This window comes from Excalfactoria chinensis, chromosome 21, assembly GCF_039878825.1.
Source record: "Excalfactoria chinensis isolate bCotChi1 chromosome 21, bCotChi1.hap2, whole genome shotgun sequence".
NCBI classification, from domain to species: Eukaryota; Metazoa; Chordata; class Aves; order Galliformes; family Phasianidae; genus Excalfactoria; species Excalfactoria chinensis.
In genome coordinates this window covers 2,089,537-2,105,854 of record NC_092845.1, presented here as the reverse complement: position 1 = coordinate 2,105,854, position 16,318 = coordinate 2,089,537, and the positions used below count along the sequence as shown (strand labels likewise).

The 16,318-nt window shown below is 47.0% G+C and overlaps 1 protein-coding gene across 1 annotated transcript; it reads right to left on the bottom strand.

Annotated features, from left to right (window-relative positions):
• Positions 1 to 1,869: 1,869 nt before the first annotated feature.
• Positions 1,870 to 11,872, bottom strand: POU2AF1 (POU class 2 homeobox associating factor 1). The gene is made up of 5 exons (XM_072355056.1): positions 11,770 to 11,872; positions 4,139 to 4,266; positions 3,698 to 3,740; positions 3,336 to 3,607; positions 1,870 to 2,181 (listed from the first exon to the last, which is right to left on the bottom strand). The coding sequence occupies exons 1-5, from the start codon at positions 11,783 to 11,785 to the stop codon at positions 1,870 to 1,872; spliced, it is 771 nt and encodes a 256-aa protein (XP_072211157.1). The 5' UTR covers positions 11,786 to 11,872.
• Between the last annotated feature and the right edge of the window lie 4,446 nt (positions 11,873 to 16,318).

Below are 16,318 nucleotides of genomic sequence, written 5' to 3'. Positions count from 1 at the left end.
TAATTTGTCTTTTTCTAACCAGAACAACCCAGAAAGAAATTCTGAAGCAGTTCATCTTTGATATCCACACAGAGAATTTACATACATTGGAGCGAAAGGAATTCAAATGCAATCTTAGCAACCACGGGCTTGGTTCGCACACCTATTATCCCAGTTTTACTGAGTGATTCTGTGCTCGTAAAGCTGGAGTAAGCGGTGGCGAACCAAACTCCTTCTCATTAATTTCTTTGCTGGGTTTTTCTGCAAATGTAAGCCACTAATTTCAATGCGCCTGGACTACAGCTATTTTCAAGTGACTTTGTGATCACTTATGTGATCTACTGCTCACGTCTTCTAGATTGGTGAATATTAAACAATGGAATTTGCTTTGAAAGTCCTCAAGACTTTTGCTCTGATCTTGCAAACCTCACTCAGGCATAAAACATGAAGGTTACTTGAAATATTGCCTGGGTGGCAACTGGAGTGCTGGGCACCAGGCAGGCAGCAGTGCAATAAATTACTTCGCATAATCTCACAAGTACTGAATTCAGTTAAGGATCCTGGGCTTCAGAAAGCAGAAAAACCCAGAGAAATTGTGTTCATCAGCCAAGAGCCTCCAGTTTGCTTGGTTTCTTAAGGGAATGATAAACAAAACTCAGAAGGGGGGTACATCTCCTGCAAGTATGTTTGTGGCACGGCACTCCTGAACATCAATGACAATATTTACAGTGGCATCAGAGGAAAAGGTAAAGCTACTCACTGTCTGGGAAAGCAAACCAGAAAGCCATAAAGAGAATGTGTGCACCTGTGAGCTTGGGAAACTACAGCGAAGAGGAACTTTCCATAGCAGTAAGGCACAAGAGAGGTCACTGAGGTTCCCTGGCTCAGCACACCACCAACTTCATTCTCAAATGCTACAGAAGAAACAGAAGCATTACCAGCTAATAGTAATGTCATGAATTTCTTGTTAGGCTGAAGTTCAGATTTTGGAAGGCTCTGTCTTCTCAATGATTTGCTGATATGGGGCCATGTTGTGCAATCCTGACTCAGGCAAAACTCTCAGTGATGTCTATGGGACCAGGATCTGTTCATTGGTAGAACACACACCATTACCAGCCACAGAAACAGCCCTCCATCTCCAAGGTGGAAATTCAGAGTCCAAAGAACACTCTGCAGATGAAAGACCACGACTGCAAAGCACTGTCCTCCAATACCAACACATCTGTCTTACAGGGACAGATAAGGTGAGAGCTTTGAGTTTCACCTTCACGTGAAATCAAATGATTCACCCAGGTCACTTTGCATTGTTCCGTGCACAGGGATACCCAACTGCACTGCCATGTAGTTCAACCGTATTGACTTTTCATCTTTGGACTGATGTACCATTTGCACCAGGAGAACAAATGCGCCTTTTACACTCTCTTGTTTTCCAAAGGGGTGGTTCAGTTTTGAAAAGCACCAATTCAGGCCCCCGACCATTTTCTAGTGGCATAAACAGCTCTACAGACAGAGCAAAGGCACACACAAGGCATTTACACTGAGCTCTAGAAAGCAGTCCTACTGGAAAGGTCTTGCCAACACTTAAGAGGTGAGGGCACCCTCACCAAACACTGCAGTTGGCCATGGCTACGCTGTGGTTTGTCCATTTCAGGCTGTGAGATGAAAGTCACCTCGTGCTGAGGCTGTAACAGCACAGACTTTGGGTGCTGGGCCCCAGGACAAAGCAAGTTTCACTCAGCACTCAGCCACGGTGTGCTGGAGATGGACAATAAAACCTTAAAGTCAACTCACTGCCCTCACCCCCTGGGCCAGATTTCCTCTGTACTCAATGCTCATTGTGATTCCACTTGGAGCACTGAGTACACGAGGATCGGACCCAAGATGAACAACTTAAAGCCCTTCAACAGAGAGAGCGTGGTTTAACACATACGTATCATTGTCTTCATCTTCTAGCAGCAGCTTCTCTATGGGCAGTGTGCCGATGACCCTCCGGGCATCCTCCAGCTCCTGCGGGGCCGGCTCAGGGATGGAGATGGGCAGGGGCACAAACTGTGGTGTGGGAAGCGTGGAAGAGGCTGGCTGGTACTGCAGGGTGGGAGCAGGCAGTGCTGAGAGGGGCTGTGCCCATGGGAAGTAGGTGAGGGGAGGCTGCTGCTCCGTCACCTCCAGTTGGGGCACCACGGCCGGGGTGCTGCTTCGGGGCTGGTGAGAAGGAGAGGCATTTAACAGAATAAAACCATTGGCCATTGGGTGGGGCGCGGGGAGGACGCGAAATGGGGGGAAGGATGCTCAGTCTCACTTTGAACATCCCTTTTCCTGTCTCTCTGGGGAAGCTTTACACCCAGGGTGGCAGTTTTCCCACGCTGGCTCCCATGAGAGCAGTGGCTGTGGGTGTCCCAGGTGCTCGCGGGCAGTAGCTTGAGCTCATGATGAGTTAGTTCCCTTCAGCTTTCTGTTCCCACTCCCACCCTCACTGCAAGGCCATGAGACAGCTTCGCTCTGCATTGAATGCTGCCTTCTTTGGCAGCATTTTTTTTTTACCAAGCCATTTTCCTGGCATGTCCAGTAGGTGTTTCCTAGAATTCACTTTTTGGTTTTTCTTTCTTTTCCAAGTATTTGGAATTAAATAGTGAAGAATCCCATGAAGACTGCCCAGACTTCTGGAGGGACAGCTTCCTTCCCATCCCTGGAGGCACTCAGGGCCACCAGGTGGGATGGGGTCCTGGGCAGCCTGAACTGATGGGTGGCAGCCCTGCCCATGGCAGAGGGTTGGAACTTTGTGACCTTTGAGGTCCCCTCCAACCTGAGCCATTCTATGATTCTAAGTACTTGACTTGACAACAGTGTTTACGGGCCATAGAGTAAACCCACTCAGAACTACAGCTTTCTCAGCTATTGCAAATCTAAGATGAAGAACCCCTTGTCCAATTGGAACCAATGACAACAGTAAGCTGAACACTCCCCATTAACATTCCTGAGCTGCAAACAGCACTCCCTGAAGATATATAACTGTCCACAGAGCCAAACAAACACAAGGCAATGGCAGCCCTGCTGCTGACATGGTGGGAGATGACTCACTCCACAGGACAGCAGCAAGAACAGGCTGTATCAGTGACATGGAAAGCACTGAAGGAGTGCAGAGAGATGGAGAAATGGCAGAGGAGTCTCCAATTTCAAAGCAACTTCAACTCATTGGAGACGCCCAGCATAGTACAGAAGGGGCTACACTATGAGAACTACACCCAAGAAAGGACTGTGTTATTGCAGTTATATGAGTTATATCCTGCACTCCCCATTGATGCTTACTGGAAGGTGGGGAATTAGCCATCATTTATACATAGGTATCTTTGACTTACTGCAAAGTTGGTGATCAGCGGCTGAGATGCATAGGTCAGCACAGACGAAGGTCCAACCAACGTGTAACTGGGACACACGGGCTGAATGTACATGTCTGCAGTGTAAGGACAGCTGGCTGCTTCGTGGGACACGTAGTCGGGGTAAGTGGTCCACTGAGTCAGAGGCTGCAGGGATGATGGAGAGGGCTGGGAGAGCCAGCTGGAACAGAGGGCTCCTTCCTCTGCGCTGGGCAGTGTAGGGGCAGCAGCATCCACATCGATACATGGCTGGCCTGGAAGACAGGAGGGGATGACAGCTCAGTTCTGCATGGCTTTCCCTGCAGCAGGGTGGAGAAACACATAGAAAATCAGGGAAACATTACCCATTGGTGAGTAGGAAGGGAGTGGCTGGTGGGGCAAAACAACCTAGGAAAGAGAAGAAAAATATCCAAGGATTAATACCATAAGCGGCAGCCTCTCTTTCAAATCAATGGCAGCTGAAGCTGCCCAGTATCTTAAAAGCAAAAATGCATTTATTTCATAGAATGGGTCGGAAGGGACCTTTAAGATCATATAATTCCAATCCTACAGGCAGGGACACCTCCCGCTACACCACGTTGCTCAAAACTTGGTCTTCATTTACATCTGATTTATAAATTACCTTTAAAATATATCATTGTGTTTCTGGGTAACAAGAGGTTCTGCCATCTCTGACCACTCGAGTGATACAAAGGTTTCTCTCATTGCACCAAGCGGTGCCGGGGCAGCTCAGTTATTTCGCTACCCAACCCAGCTTTGCTCCTGCATTTCTTTCTCCCTCCTACCGTCGTGGCTGCTGCTGCAGTGGCATTACGAACATTTCCCCGTTTCCTTTTCAGCAGCTCCTTCACTGGCTCTTTCACACGGACCCCTTGGTAGGGGCGAGGCTGCGGCTGTTGTTCTGAAGCAGAAGCTGTAAAAATGGGGAAAGAAAAAAAAAGCAAAACACATGACAGGTGGTGTTTGTTTTCTTTTCTTGCCCCTGTTTTCCTGCAGAACGTTCCTACGTGATGCCCTTTCCCTTTTGGTCTATCTGCTTCCTGTTGCTCCTGTGCCACAGGTGTGCAGTGCGGTGATTTATGCCACCTGAAGGGCAAACAAGACCGAGTGAACCTTCAGGTTGGTTGAGGAGATATTCGAGAGGGTTATGTTATAGTCCCTATTTAGAAGCAAGCTGCAAATAGAACCAAATGTGATGAGCATCCCCATTCGGGCAGCCATTGCTCATTGGACACATGTGCCCCATGGCTTTTGGGAGCAGGCAGGGAGAGCTCAGCAAGGTACACGATGAGAGTAGAGGAAGCACTGTTCTTCATCAGCAGAGATTGTCACTCAACGTTATACAGAGTCACTGGAGGCAGTTTAGAGCAGGAAACCACGGGATAGCAAAGCTCAGGAAGGCCCTGTGTAGCACTGATAGCAAGACTTGCTGCCTGCCCCTTCGATTTGTAAGCATATCAATTGGTAAGTTTCCATTTCTGAGGGCTGCAGTTGGCTTTATGAGGGAGCCCAGCTGGATACCCAGCTCAAATCATCCACATAAAGCACCGTCCCAGTAGGAAGCGCTGATTCAGATTTACGCTCTGTGCTTTGCGCTGCAGAACAAAAGGAAAAGCTGAGTCTAAAACTGCAAGAGAACCTCAAAAATATTCGACAGAGTTGACTTTTCTGCTTGGATTTCTTTTAAAAACGAAATCCTTATTTTCCTTCAGCTTTGAAACGCCAACAGTTTGCTCTTTCAGCCCCACCACATACCATTTAATCACGAAATCTTGAGAGGCCATTATAAATACTTGTGGCAGCAGATAACACCACAGTTATGTGTGGAACTGCTCTCTTTGTTTGTTACCTTTATGCATATAGGGAAAATTCCATGCTTTAGAGCAGTAGCTGAAGGAGAGCTGATTTCTCAGCCTTTGCCTGATGTGTACTTGCTCCCTCTGACCATTCCTTGTGGAACTTCAAAGCGAGTTGCCTGCATTCTCATAACTCCCGTGGCTTTGGAAATGCAGTTAGCAAAGGGAATGAAGGTCACTTGGTTTAATGCAGCTCTGCTTTTACAGCGTAATTGGCATTCATTTCTCTAAGCGACAACTAAAGGCAGTGCCACACGGCACCGTGCTGTGGGCTGCACTGACAGCTCTGAAAATGAGCTGAATACTGGACGGGTCTGAAATGAAGCCCATCCCCAATGCACTTTTTTTGCTCTTGCATGACATTTCTTTGGAAGAGATGCACTGTTGGTACCTTACCAAGAACGTCTCAGAATTGGGTGTTGCTGCTGTTTATGCTGAGCAAAACCATCGGCTCAGCCAAAGCCAACACGCTGTAGGGTGCATGAGGGGCAGAACGTCCCTCCTAGCAGTGCCCTATCCCCGAGGCAAGCTGCCCTCGCAGCTCCTCTCTGCAGGGTTGGGTGGGGAAGGATGGCAGTTTCTGGCTCCAGGTTCGGGGGGATGGGAGAGAAGAAATTTACTGTAAAAGCTGACAAATATACCTATTCACAGTTTCCGGTGTAAGCAGAGTAACCAGAAAAAAAAAAAAAAAGAAAGAAAGATAAGAAATAAAACCAAAGTCTGCACAACATATTTCGGTTCCCCCCAAGCTGACCTCCAGAAATAAAAATAATGCTAGCACAGCTGCTTTTCCACTGCTCAAGTGTGCACCATGTCTGCGCAGCGCAGAAAGAAGAGAGCAAGATGAGCTTGGGTTCCAGTGTGCAATTCCTCATAAAGCAAAATAACGTGATCTTTTACAAGCCTTTTGGGTCTTTAATGACCATTAAGTAACCCTAAGCAGAACGTTGATGGATTGAGCACTCTCTAGCCATTTCTATCTAAGGGTTGCCTTAATGAGCTATCAAGCCTACCTTGAACTCAATAATGACTGCTACACTGAGCTGCAATGCACCAACAAACCCAGAACAGATAAAGAACAGCATCAGGTGTACTATGGTGCTCTAGTGTGCACAGCACAACAGCTGTACATCTTCCTTACCAGGCACTATGTCCCAGTTTACGGCTGCTTGCTGAAGCTGGAGCAGTACAAAGCATTGGGAGCATGGAGAGAAGAGAGGGAACCTGACCCAGCCGGTAGGATTGGCCATAGTTTCTGCGTGCAAACTTAGTTGAGCTCATTGCAACGCTTTGGTCATTGCAACGCTTTGGTCAGGCCGCCTTACAAACTCAAGCTCCTTTCATCAATGTTATCACTCACTGCATTTGCTGATTGCTGAGAAAAGGCTGGCATGAACCCCAAACCCTTTGGAGCAATCTCTCAAAGTGGATGGGGAGCACCAAGCGGTACCAAACACAGCACTCCCTGCAGTGCTATGCATCACAGACAACAGCAAAAAGCCCACAGAGGTGTTGGGATTGAAGGCTGCTCTGCCATTCAGCTTGCTGAGATTGCAGAGAAGCAAACGACATTCTTGCCACCGCTTCACAAGGTTTCCTTTCCCTGTGCTCATACTCTATGTTTGATAAGCTATCAACCAATCAGTGCAACCAGTGCAAACATTTTGCTCTTTCCTTCCAATGTAATAAAAAATAAATTGAAAAGAAATACAATAGAAACCTTTTTCATCTTTACAGGAACACCAAAAAGCAAACGGTTCCTCTTGGATAACAAGAAAAAATGGCATTTTGCTTAACAAACCATTGACATTTGGCCTTTGGGCTTGAAAATTCCATAGGGCAGCTGCTGACACTGCTATGGTGTGCAGTGAACTTTGGTGAATTACAAGTTATAAAGAGATGTGGGGGGAAAAATAAGGTGTAGCTTTGGATCCACTGCTTGGATGCTTTGACTCCAACCCAAACCTTTTTGGTAGCATTGGTTTGCAACAGCTGCTGCTTGGAAACGAGTCGTAATCAAAGCAGACAGACCATTGTTGTAAGGGAGCTGTGTTGGTAGTGACAAGTTGGGTTGGCTGGTAGACACTGGGAGTCATGACCAACAGACCTTTCTTTGACTGACATGCTGAATAAACCACAAAGTAACTCCAAACGTGGCATTTCCCCACATCGCCTTTGGTCATTGCCCACTGTGCTGTCTCATCAGTGGTCTCTCCATCTGAAATGATGTCCAATGGCCATGGTGTTGGCGTGGTGTGACCATTTGGAGGCCTAAAGGCACTCTGTGCTTCTGACACATCCCGAATCTCCTGCGAGGTGCTGCCATTCTTTTTATAAGACAACCCTGACTAAGAGAATTGGACCAGAGCAGGTTATTTCCTACACCGCTTGTCACACTGAGGGTGTGTACCTCAATAAGGATTTAGTTAAATGCAAAGTGCTAAGCAAACATCTGGGCAGAGAATCTGCTGTACAATAAACAGAAAAACTCAGAGCAAGGGCAAAAGAGACAAGCGATGGTTCATTGCTCAGCATAAGGAAATGAACCCGGGAGGGTCCTTAGTGTAATTAAATCAACAGACTAACTATTTCACTTGCTTACCAACAACTCAGAGCAGTATTTGGTCTCTTTCTGCTCAGTTGCTTAGCACTACAACTACCCAACGGAGTGAAACAGATTACTGCCACAGTACTATATTTCACAATTATGCCCATTCCCTTCGTCTTTGGGTGTTCATCTACAACGAGAAGGTGGCCAAGAACAAAAGCAACCTCGTGTTCCAGCAGATCCATGCGCCATCATACCCTGCCTGAGTCCTTCCTGCATCCTTCTGCATGTTGCCCTTGTAGGAAAGGTCTCCTCCACACCTCCAGGAGATGTAAAGGAGTGGAAGCCATGGGAGCACCGTGCAGAAACTGCTTTCTGCTACAGCACAGGGAGATGGCTGCATTGGCCGTGTGGTGGTGAGGGCTGCCAAAAATTATCTCTTTCAGAATAAGAGAACTCCCGTTGCAAAGGGGAAGCTGAGATAGACAGAAAGTGGCTTAACCATAAGTCTCACCCCACATGTCCTAATTCCTCCCAGCCCAGAATACTCTTTCCATTTTAGTAATGCAGGCTTTCCATTTAATTGCCGATGTGGTCATTCATAGAGCCCGACACCTGCTTTGTAAAGCATGGATGGACTCAACTTTCATGCTATCCATCTTTCCCAGTGGGGTTTTTACCAAAATTAAGACTCACAAGATGTGACATATTGCAGTTTCACCTCTCAGTCTCATTATCTGATACTTTCAGAAAGGCAGTATAGAGCCCCACATCTGCTGAGGGCAGAAAAGGCTTCAGGGGCTTAAAAAGCGTTTGGGAAGAGGTTTGCAAAGGGGAAGATTCACATCTCTCTATTGCACAGGAATCCTGCCTTACCTGCACCGGTCCCACAAGACTTGAGTAGGAGTTGAGTGTCCAAAGCTTTTTGACCTCACCAAAAACACCACGTCAATGTGAAACGCTTGCCGAATTGCAACCTGCTCGCATACCCTCTCATAACAGAAGTAATTTGCATGAGAAGTATGTTCATTTTGTCATCAAAATACAACACGGATTTGCTATCTGCATACGGACACGTAAGAGGAAAGGTGCTGCGCAATAGAAATTACCCATCCCGCTGAGCGGATGGCTTCCATGCAGCAGAATCCTGCCAAAAGCTGGGAAGCCCCTACAGTCACTTTGCTCCTGCCGTGGGAGGGGATGCTTTCAGGCTGTGCCTTTTGCTCAGCGGAAGCTCTGGGCCCCATTCCTGTACAGAAGCTCCCGCAGGGTCACGGCACAGTGAGCATCTCCAGCCATGCGAGACTCCCCAGAGGATGAGGGCCTCTGGTCACCGCAGGGCTGAGGGCTGTCCTGTTCCTGTAGGGCTTTCTGCTGAAAGGTCCTCTGCAGAAAGCAGGAAACTGCCCTTCAGAAGTGCCCACCAGAAACTGCCCTCTGGTGAGGCGACACCTATTCAAATCATCGGCGTCGCTCTTCGATTTTCACTTGGTTTGTTTTGATCTTTGTTTTGGTTTTGTTTATTTCACGGCTGTGGTAAAGTATGGGGATGATACCATTCCTTTTGAAACCTCCTCTTGTGCTAAAAACCCATTTACATCCATACTGAGGCATCCTGATGGAGGAGGCTGCCAGGAGTTCTGTGCAGCCTACTTTCATGCAGGTACAGATGGAGCAAACATCTCTGCCTCTACCTTTGCATTCCAGCTGGCACTGCCCTCAGCTCAATTGCAAACGTAGCTGTGAAAAGCCAATATTAGACTGAATATAAGGAAGGTTTGGCACTGAGGGCAGTGAGGCACTGGCACAGGTTGCCAAGAGAGGCGGTGGTGCCACACAGCCAAGGTCAGGCTGGATGGGGCTCTGAGCACTGCTGGAGCTGTGGGTGTCCCTGTGCACTGCAGGGAGTGGAAGTGGGCAGCCTTTGGGGGTCCCTTCCAACCCAAACCATTCTCTGAAATGCAACAGGCACATGATGTACACAGAGCTGGACTTACTAATGGCTTTGTGACTTGCACGAGGACACTGGAACATCCGTGTGGTCACAGGTGCAGGAAACACGAGCCCACAGCTGGTCACGCTGGCAGAGAACAGAGGGACTAAATGGGGACCCACAGAGCTATTGCAAAGTCTGACTTCCACTGAAATCATTGAGACCCAACACCACGCTCAGCAACACCTGGAGAGTCAGTACAGAGAAGGTAAATGCACCCCAGCACTGCTCACGGCTGCACCTGAAGCCAAAGTGATCCATCCCTGCAGCGCAACAGGAAAGCAAGATAACAGTGTAACGTTGAAACAAATGATCCTATATTCAGGTTTAGCAAAAAACCCAAAGGACTCTGAGACTGAGGAACCCCAACCATGCCATGACACAACAGACACCAACAGCAACCAGGCAGCAAGCTGCCCTCAGCTCCTTCCATGTCTCAATTAACACAAAGCCAGGCTGATCCAGCAACCAGCCCAGGGGCAGAGGGAAGCCTGGCTGCTCCATCTGCAGCAAGAGAAGCCCAAATGCAGACAGTTGTTGTCTTTCAGAGCATCAGGGAGCATTGCTACAATGAGAAAGTCCGGCCCTGGGAGTTCAGGGACATGGAGGGAATGCAGGGATGGGCAGAAACTCACAATGGGGAGATGGCTGACTTTGAAACAGAGGTTTTGATCTCTACTGCTGCAGGCTTGCAATCCCTGCTTACCTGTGAAAGCACTGAGTGTGTTAAAGAAACAGTGTATGGGGAAAACACCTTATCAGTTGCCAGTTTGGTTCTTCCTACAACATAGCTGGTTAGTATTGCTTTGTCATTGCAGTAAAAAAAGAAAGAGAAGTAATAATAAAAAGAAGATTGATAGGCTTCTCAGATGGCAGATAACATCTGACCCTTGCAGCATGTTTCACATCATATACCTACTGGTACTGAAAACAGCACGAGATCGTCGGAAACAAGGTGTGTTACCATAGTGCTCCTGCTTGCTGCTGACTACTCATCACACAAACTGAAACATCGCAGTGTAAGGAACCAGGGCTTCTTACTTCAGGACTTACAGTTTTGCACGGTGTAATTTCATGAATTCACCTTTGAGCTTCCAAAGTTCCCAAGTGAAAAGAGTAACAGAAGCTCTTAGCAGGGAGGAATTAAATGTTGATAAGTTCAGAAAGATGCGGGGGCATCGTAAACCCATCTCTGTATAACCTACAAGCTGCAGTGTCAAGGAGAATAAGATCGATCTTAGTTCTGTGTTAAATAAGACATTATTAAGAAAGAAGCTTCTTCCAGTTGGATATATTGTATTACCCCGCATTAAAAGGCAGCATGGTGAAGTGCCAAGGAAATGCTGCAGAAATGAATCTGGTCATAGCATCGTAGAATGGCTTACTCTGGAGGGGAACTCAAAGCTCATCCAGTCCCAACCCTATGCTGTGGGTCATTAGGCCAGGCTGCCCAGGGCCCCATCCAACCTACAGATCCGCACAGTGAGAATGAAAGAGCTGCAGAAGCAGAGCAAACACCTACCTGCATTGGGACCGGCAAATTATCTGCACAAAGGTGGGCCAAGAGCAGTGAAGTTATCTTGAAAACAAGAAAACTGATTTCCTGTAAACTCATAACCGTATTGCCTTCCCTCCTTATCTTTATTATTAGTTGAAGAAGAAAAAAAAGGTACGTATCAAAAAAGACACAGAAATAAGCTTTCTCACAGGTTTCACTTTTAAAAAGGAAAATTCTCTGGTATGTAACCACCGTAACCTTTGATATAATACCTGCATCCTGTTATTGTTTTTATGAATCATAGTCTTCCACTTGATTCATAGTGATGAATGCCAACAAAGCAGCAACGCTGCTGCCTTGTCTTGATATCCCTGCTGGAAAATCAGCATCACGTTCTCATTTGTCTCTCCTGAGAGCGCTCACCTCATCCTGAGTATCTCTACCGTGCTACGCTAACGCTCACTTATCCATCACACCTTTTATATCAGATAGGAAAACAAAGGCAATCAGAGCTCACTTACATTTTTGCCAGTGCATGCTGAGTGGTGGGACGGAGCCTTTTGTCTCTTTAGCCGAAGACAGTCGGGCTCTTTAAGAGCCAATGTGGGTTTGACTCCCTTTCGGGGGACGCGATCTCTGAGCCTCAGGATGTTTCTTTCAGCTTTTTAAAAGCCCCGTGTTCCCGCTGAACTCTGTGATGTCATCACATCCTCCAACCACAACTACTTCTATATTTTCCCTTGCTCTGTGTTGTTCTTCATGACGCTAAAAAGTTCCTCCAAGACCCAAAAGCGCTCTGGAAGATATTAAGCATCAAGCAGCACGTGAGATCACCAAGATCCATTTAAATATACTACTGGGCTTGGAACTTGCCTCTCATGGGGCTTTTGATGGAGGTTTGTAAAAATGGGGTCACACAGCTGAAAAACAAGTGGGGTTTTTAACAAGGCGTTGACCATCTGTGGCACTGTGGATGACCTCGGCTCAAGTCCAATGGCCATCCTATTGTAGTCATGGGCTCCAGACACTCAACCAGATTGAACACACTCCGTGTCTGCAGGGCCCTTTAAATGCCCACAGCTTTTAAAACACAAAACTGGAGCGTTCGCCCCTGCCTTATGAGAATCTCAACTCCCTGGGGCCACTAAATTTGAACTTGTGAGGAAACACCTGTAAACACTTCAAGCCTCATTAAACGAGGACGTCCTTCATTTAAAAAAGAAACCTCTCCTTTTTTCTGTTTTGTTTTTATCAAAATACAACACTTCCTACCAAGGAAGAGCTGGCCCTTCCAAAGAGCCTTGCAGAGCTGAAGGAAGGCTGAGAGACTGCCATAGGAGCTCAGGTTCGTTCTGAACATTATAAATAACAACACTATTATATCTAATCTGCTCATGCCGCTGCATGAATATGACCTCTTTAACCACTTGGCATTCCCATTAAAAGAACAAGACGGGGTCTGGTCTTTGGCCATGAGTAAGTCAAAGGGATTTCAGCCATCCAAAGATGCCCAATGTGTCTTGAGAGCGGGTTCATACTGCAAACCATTTGTCAGCGTAACGTTGGCACGTGTTTCATGAAACAAAAACCAACAAGCAAACAGAATAAAACCCCAATGGACTCACAGAATGGAGAACACAGAATCATACAATCAACCCAAAGACCTCCAAGACCAACCAGCCCAACCATCCACCTACCACCAATATAACCCCACTAACCCATGTCTGTTGGTACCACATCTAAACGTTTCTTGAACAGGAGAGACTTGCCCAAGAAACAACCTCCAAGCCAAGCAGTGACACAAAAGAGACCACACAGCTCCACACTGCTGCTCTCAGCAATAGCCCCCACCTCTTGAGCATTGTTCTGCCATGCTTTGCATATCTGCATTCATTCTTACTACCAGCTGCACGCTGTGATATCCTCTCTGCTGTCAAAGTGCTTAGTAATAGCAGGCATGCTGTGAGCTAACACTGCATAGACGGGCAGGGGAGGGCCCAGCTCACATCCCTGTGCTGTTGGAACTGCCTTCAATGCCATTTCATTTGCACCAACACTGGGATAATATGTGAACTCGACTATCTCTGGTACAGCAACTATTGGATTTCTCCCCCAAATAATGCAATTATAGGATTTCATTACATTCATTCAAACTGCATCCTATCAATGCAAAACCTCTACTTCACAAATGATGTGCTTCAAATACCGCTGCTTGGTCAGCTATTCAGATTTACTTAAAGCACACAGTACAGGGCAGTAGCAGGAAGCAATGGTAGAAGTTAAGGACACTTGGCCTGAGTCAGTGCATGAGAAAACAGTGAACACAATTAGGAGATGGACTCAATGATCCTCACAGGTCTCTTTCAATGTGAGATATTCTATGACCGTGCTCTGTTGCAGTTTTCTTCTGGAAACACCTGACTTCTACCACCACAAAGCTGCTTGGAAGCAGCACGGCCAAGGAAGGCCTCCAGCAGGTCTCTGCCACGAATGAGCTCTCTATTTTTAAACATGAGAACACACCCTGTGTACATCTGCAGAAGCACTGCCTGAGTCTTGTACACAGCAGACTGGCAGTGCATGCAAAGGGGGATCGCACACGGCATGGTCCCATGCTGACACCCAGACCCAGCATCTCACATTAACCCATGCTGTAGCTGTATTTAGGAATGCAGAGGACAAAACAGACTTACTCAGGATTCAACTGTTTTCCAGGTCTTTGCAAATGTGAAACCAGATAAAGTCTGGTGATAAATATCTAAAATGAGGAAGTTGCAAAAAAAAAAGGGCACAGATATCCACAGGTAAATGAACTGGCAGTACTTTGGTGGCTGACAATCGCCCATTTCCATTTATACCCACAGTCAGTAAACTTTTGATGTTTGTTTCTATGCCTCCCAGTCCCGCTTCGATCAATTCACCACCAAAGCAACAAGCTCAATGTCTTGGAGCCAATGAGATCTCTGTTAGCATGGAGCATCTCTGCCCCAAGTCGGGGTGAGATTTCTCTTGTTCCTGGTGGCTACACATTGAGTCGTGTCCACAGACCAAAAGACTCAAAGGCAACAAAGTCCTGCCACAATTCTGGGAGTACAAACAAAACAGAATCATAGAATCATCACAGAATGGCTTTGGTTGGAAGAACCTTCTATCTCCTGGCCATGGGCAGAGCTGCCCCCAACCAGTTCAGGCTGCCCAGAGCCCCATCCCACCTGGCCTTGAGTGCCTGCAGGGATGGGGATGTTGCTGGGGGCGCCTCCATAAGGGTAAGTTGTGTTTGACAATCTGATCCCCAGCTTTACATTGCAGGTTATGAATTAGGCACTCCCTCCCCTTCTCTCCTTATTATTGTCTCATTCCCAGGACAGCGGTTGAGCTCATAAATAATTTTCTTCCCAAAGTGGATTAATGCTGCTGACAGATATCCTTTCATACGTATATATTTTTTAACATGTGTCAATATTGGTGCTTTAATCCTACCATACAATGTCAGAAGTAAGAACACACAAGCAGCAGTCTGGTATTTCAGAAAGCTCTGCGGTCTGCAAGCACAAACATTTGTCTTTGAGGACACAATAATGAACTTAATAAGAGGATTCTCTATCTCATAGCTCTGAATGAGTTTAAAAGACAACCACGCGTAGCCAAGTTTCCTTCTGAAACTTCCTCCTCCATCCATCAGGGGAGACAACAGAGACTGAGAAGCTGAGACTCATTGGAGGCAATAACGTCTGCCTGAATCAGGGTGGGTATTTCAGACTGCAAACTCCATATCTCGCATCTTTGTTCTGTTGCATGACGTTGTATGTGAGAACACAGAGTGACAATCTAGGACTGAAGTCCACAGAGCACGAGGCCAGGATCCATTGCAGTAAACTGATGTAAGTTGTATCATTCAGCCTGGGAGCATCCCCACTTCTGGGAGCTCCTGCAAAGGACACTTTAAACCCGTGTTTGGAATGCAAAAGGTGACTTCAAGCAATGAGACCAACCCCCCCAAACAATGAAAAATAAAAGAAACTTTCCCATTTTCAGCAGAAACTCTGAGGGTTACCAGGATTGCGTGAGTCACAGCAGGAGGGAAATCACAACCCGAGCAGGGCTGGAGAGACCCAGAGCGAATTTAGTCTTAAATCTCATCAAAACTCATTGGGTAATGCCAGATTTTACTCTATGCCCCACAATGGGAAGGCCTAAAAGAAATGACAGACACGTTTCTGATGTCCTGATCCCACTGGGAAAGGCAGCATTCCCAAGTGGCACAGCCTGCTCCATCATCTTCGTGTGTCACAGAGCCAGAGAAACACAAAGATGCACTTGTTTAGCAGAAACCTGATGGCAGCGCTCATATGTTTGTCTGGTTTTCCCTTGGAATGCTGCTGCTCTGAGCACAGCCATGCACAACATCAGCCCCTCATTACAAGCATCCTTCAATCAGCCTCTGAGCACCTGGTGGAGCTGTTTCTGCTCATCGCTGGGGAGTTGGGCTAAGTGACACTTGAGGGTCCCTTCCAACTCAAATGATTCCATGGCCCTATGAACATCACCTATTTTTTTATAGTACTATAAATAAGAGTAAAGCAGCTACGGTACAATGAGCTCCACTTCGAGCAGCTCTGTAATATTTTTATTTTTCTACGTGAGCCTCACACCTCCCACTTGGCTCTTTGAAACCGGCTCTGATTCATGCTTCAGTTTTAATAAGGAACAAATGAGGCATCCTCCATTCGCAATCAGCAGCGGCATTAAGCCCTTGGGCAGCGTAAAGCACCGTCACCCTCATGACCTGTCACACATGCTGAGGACGTTCCACATCCAATCACAGAATGGTTTGGGTTGGAAGGGACCCCCAACACAGGGACACCCACAGCTCCAGCAGTGCTCACAGCCCCGTCCAGCCTGACCTTGGCTGTGTGCAGGGACGGGGCACCACCAGCTCTCTGGGCAACCTGTGCCAGTGCCTCACCGCCCTCAGTGCCAAACTTCCTTACATTCAGTCTCAATCACTCCTCTTTGAGTTTGAAATCATTTCTCGCTGGTCCTATTGAGTGCCCCATACTGCTCACACCT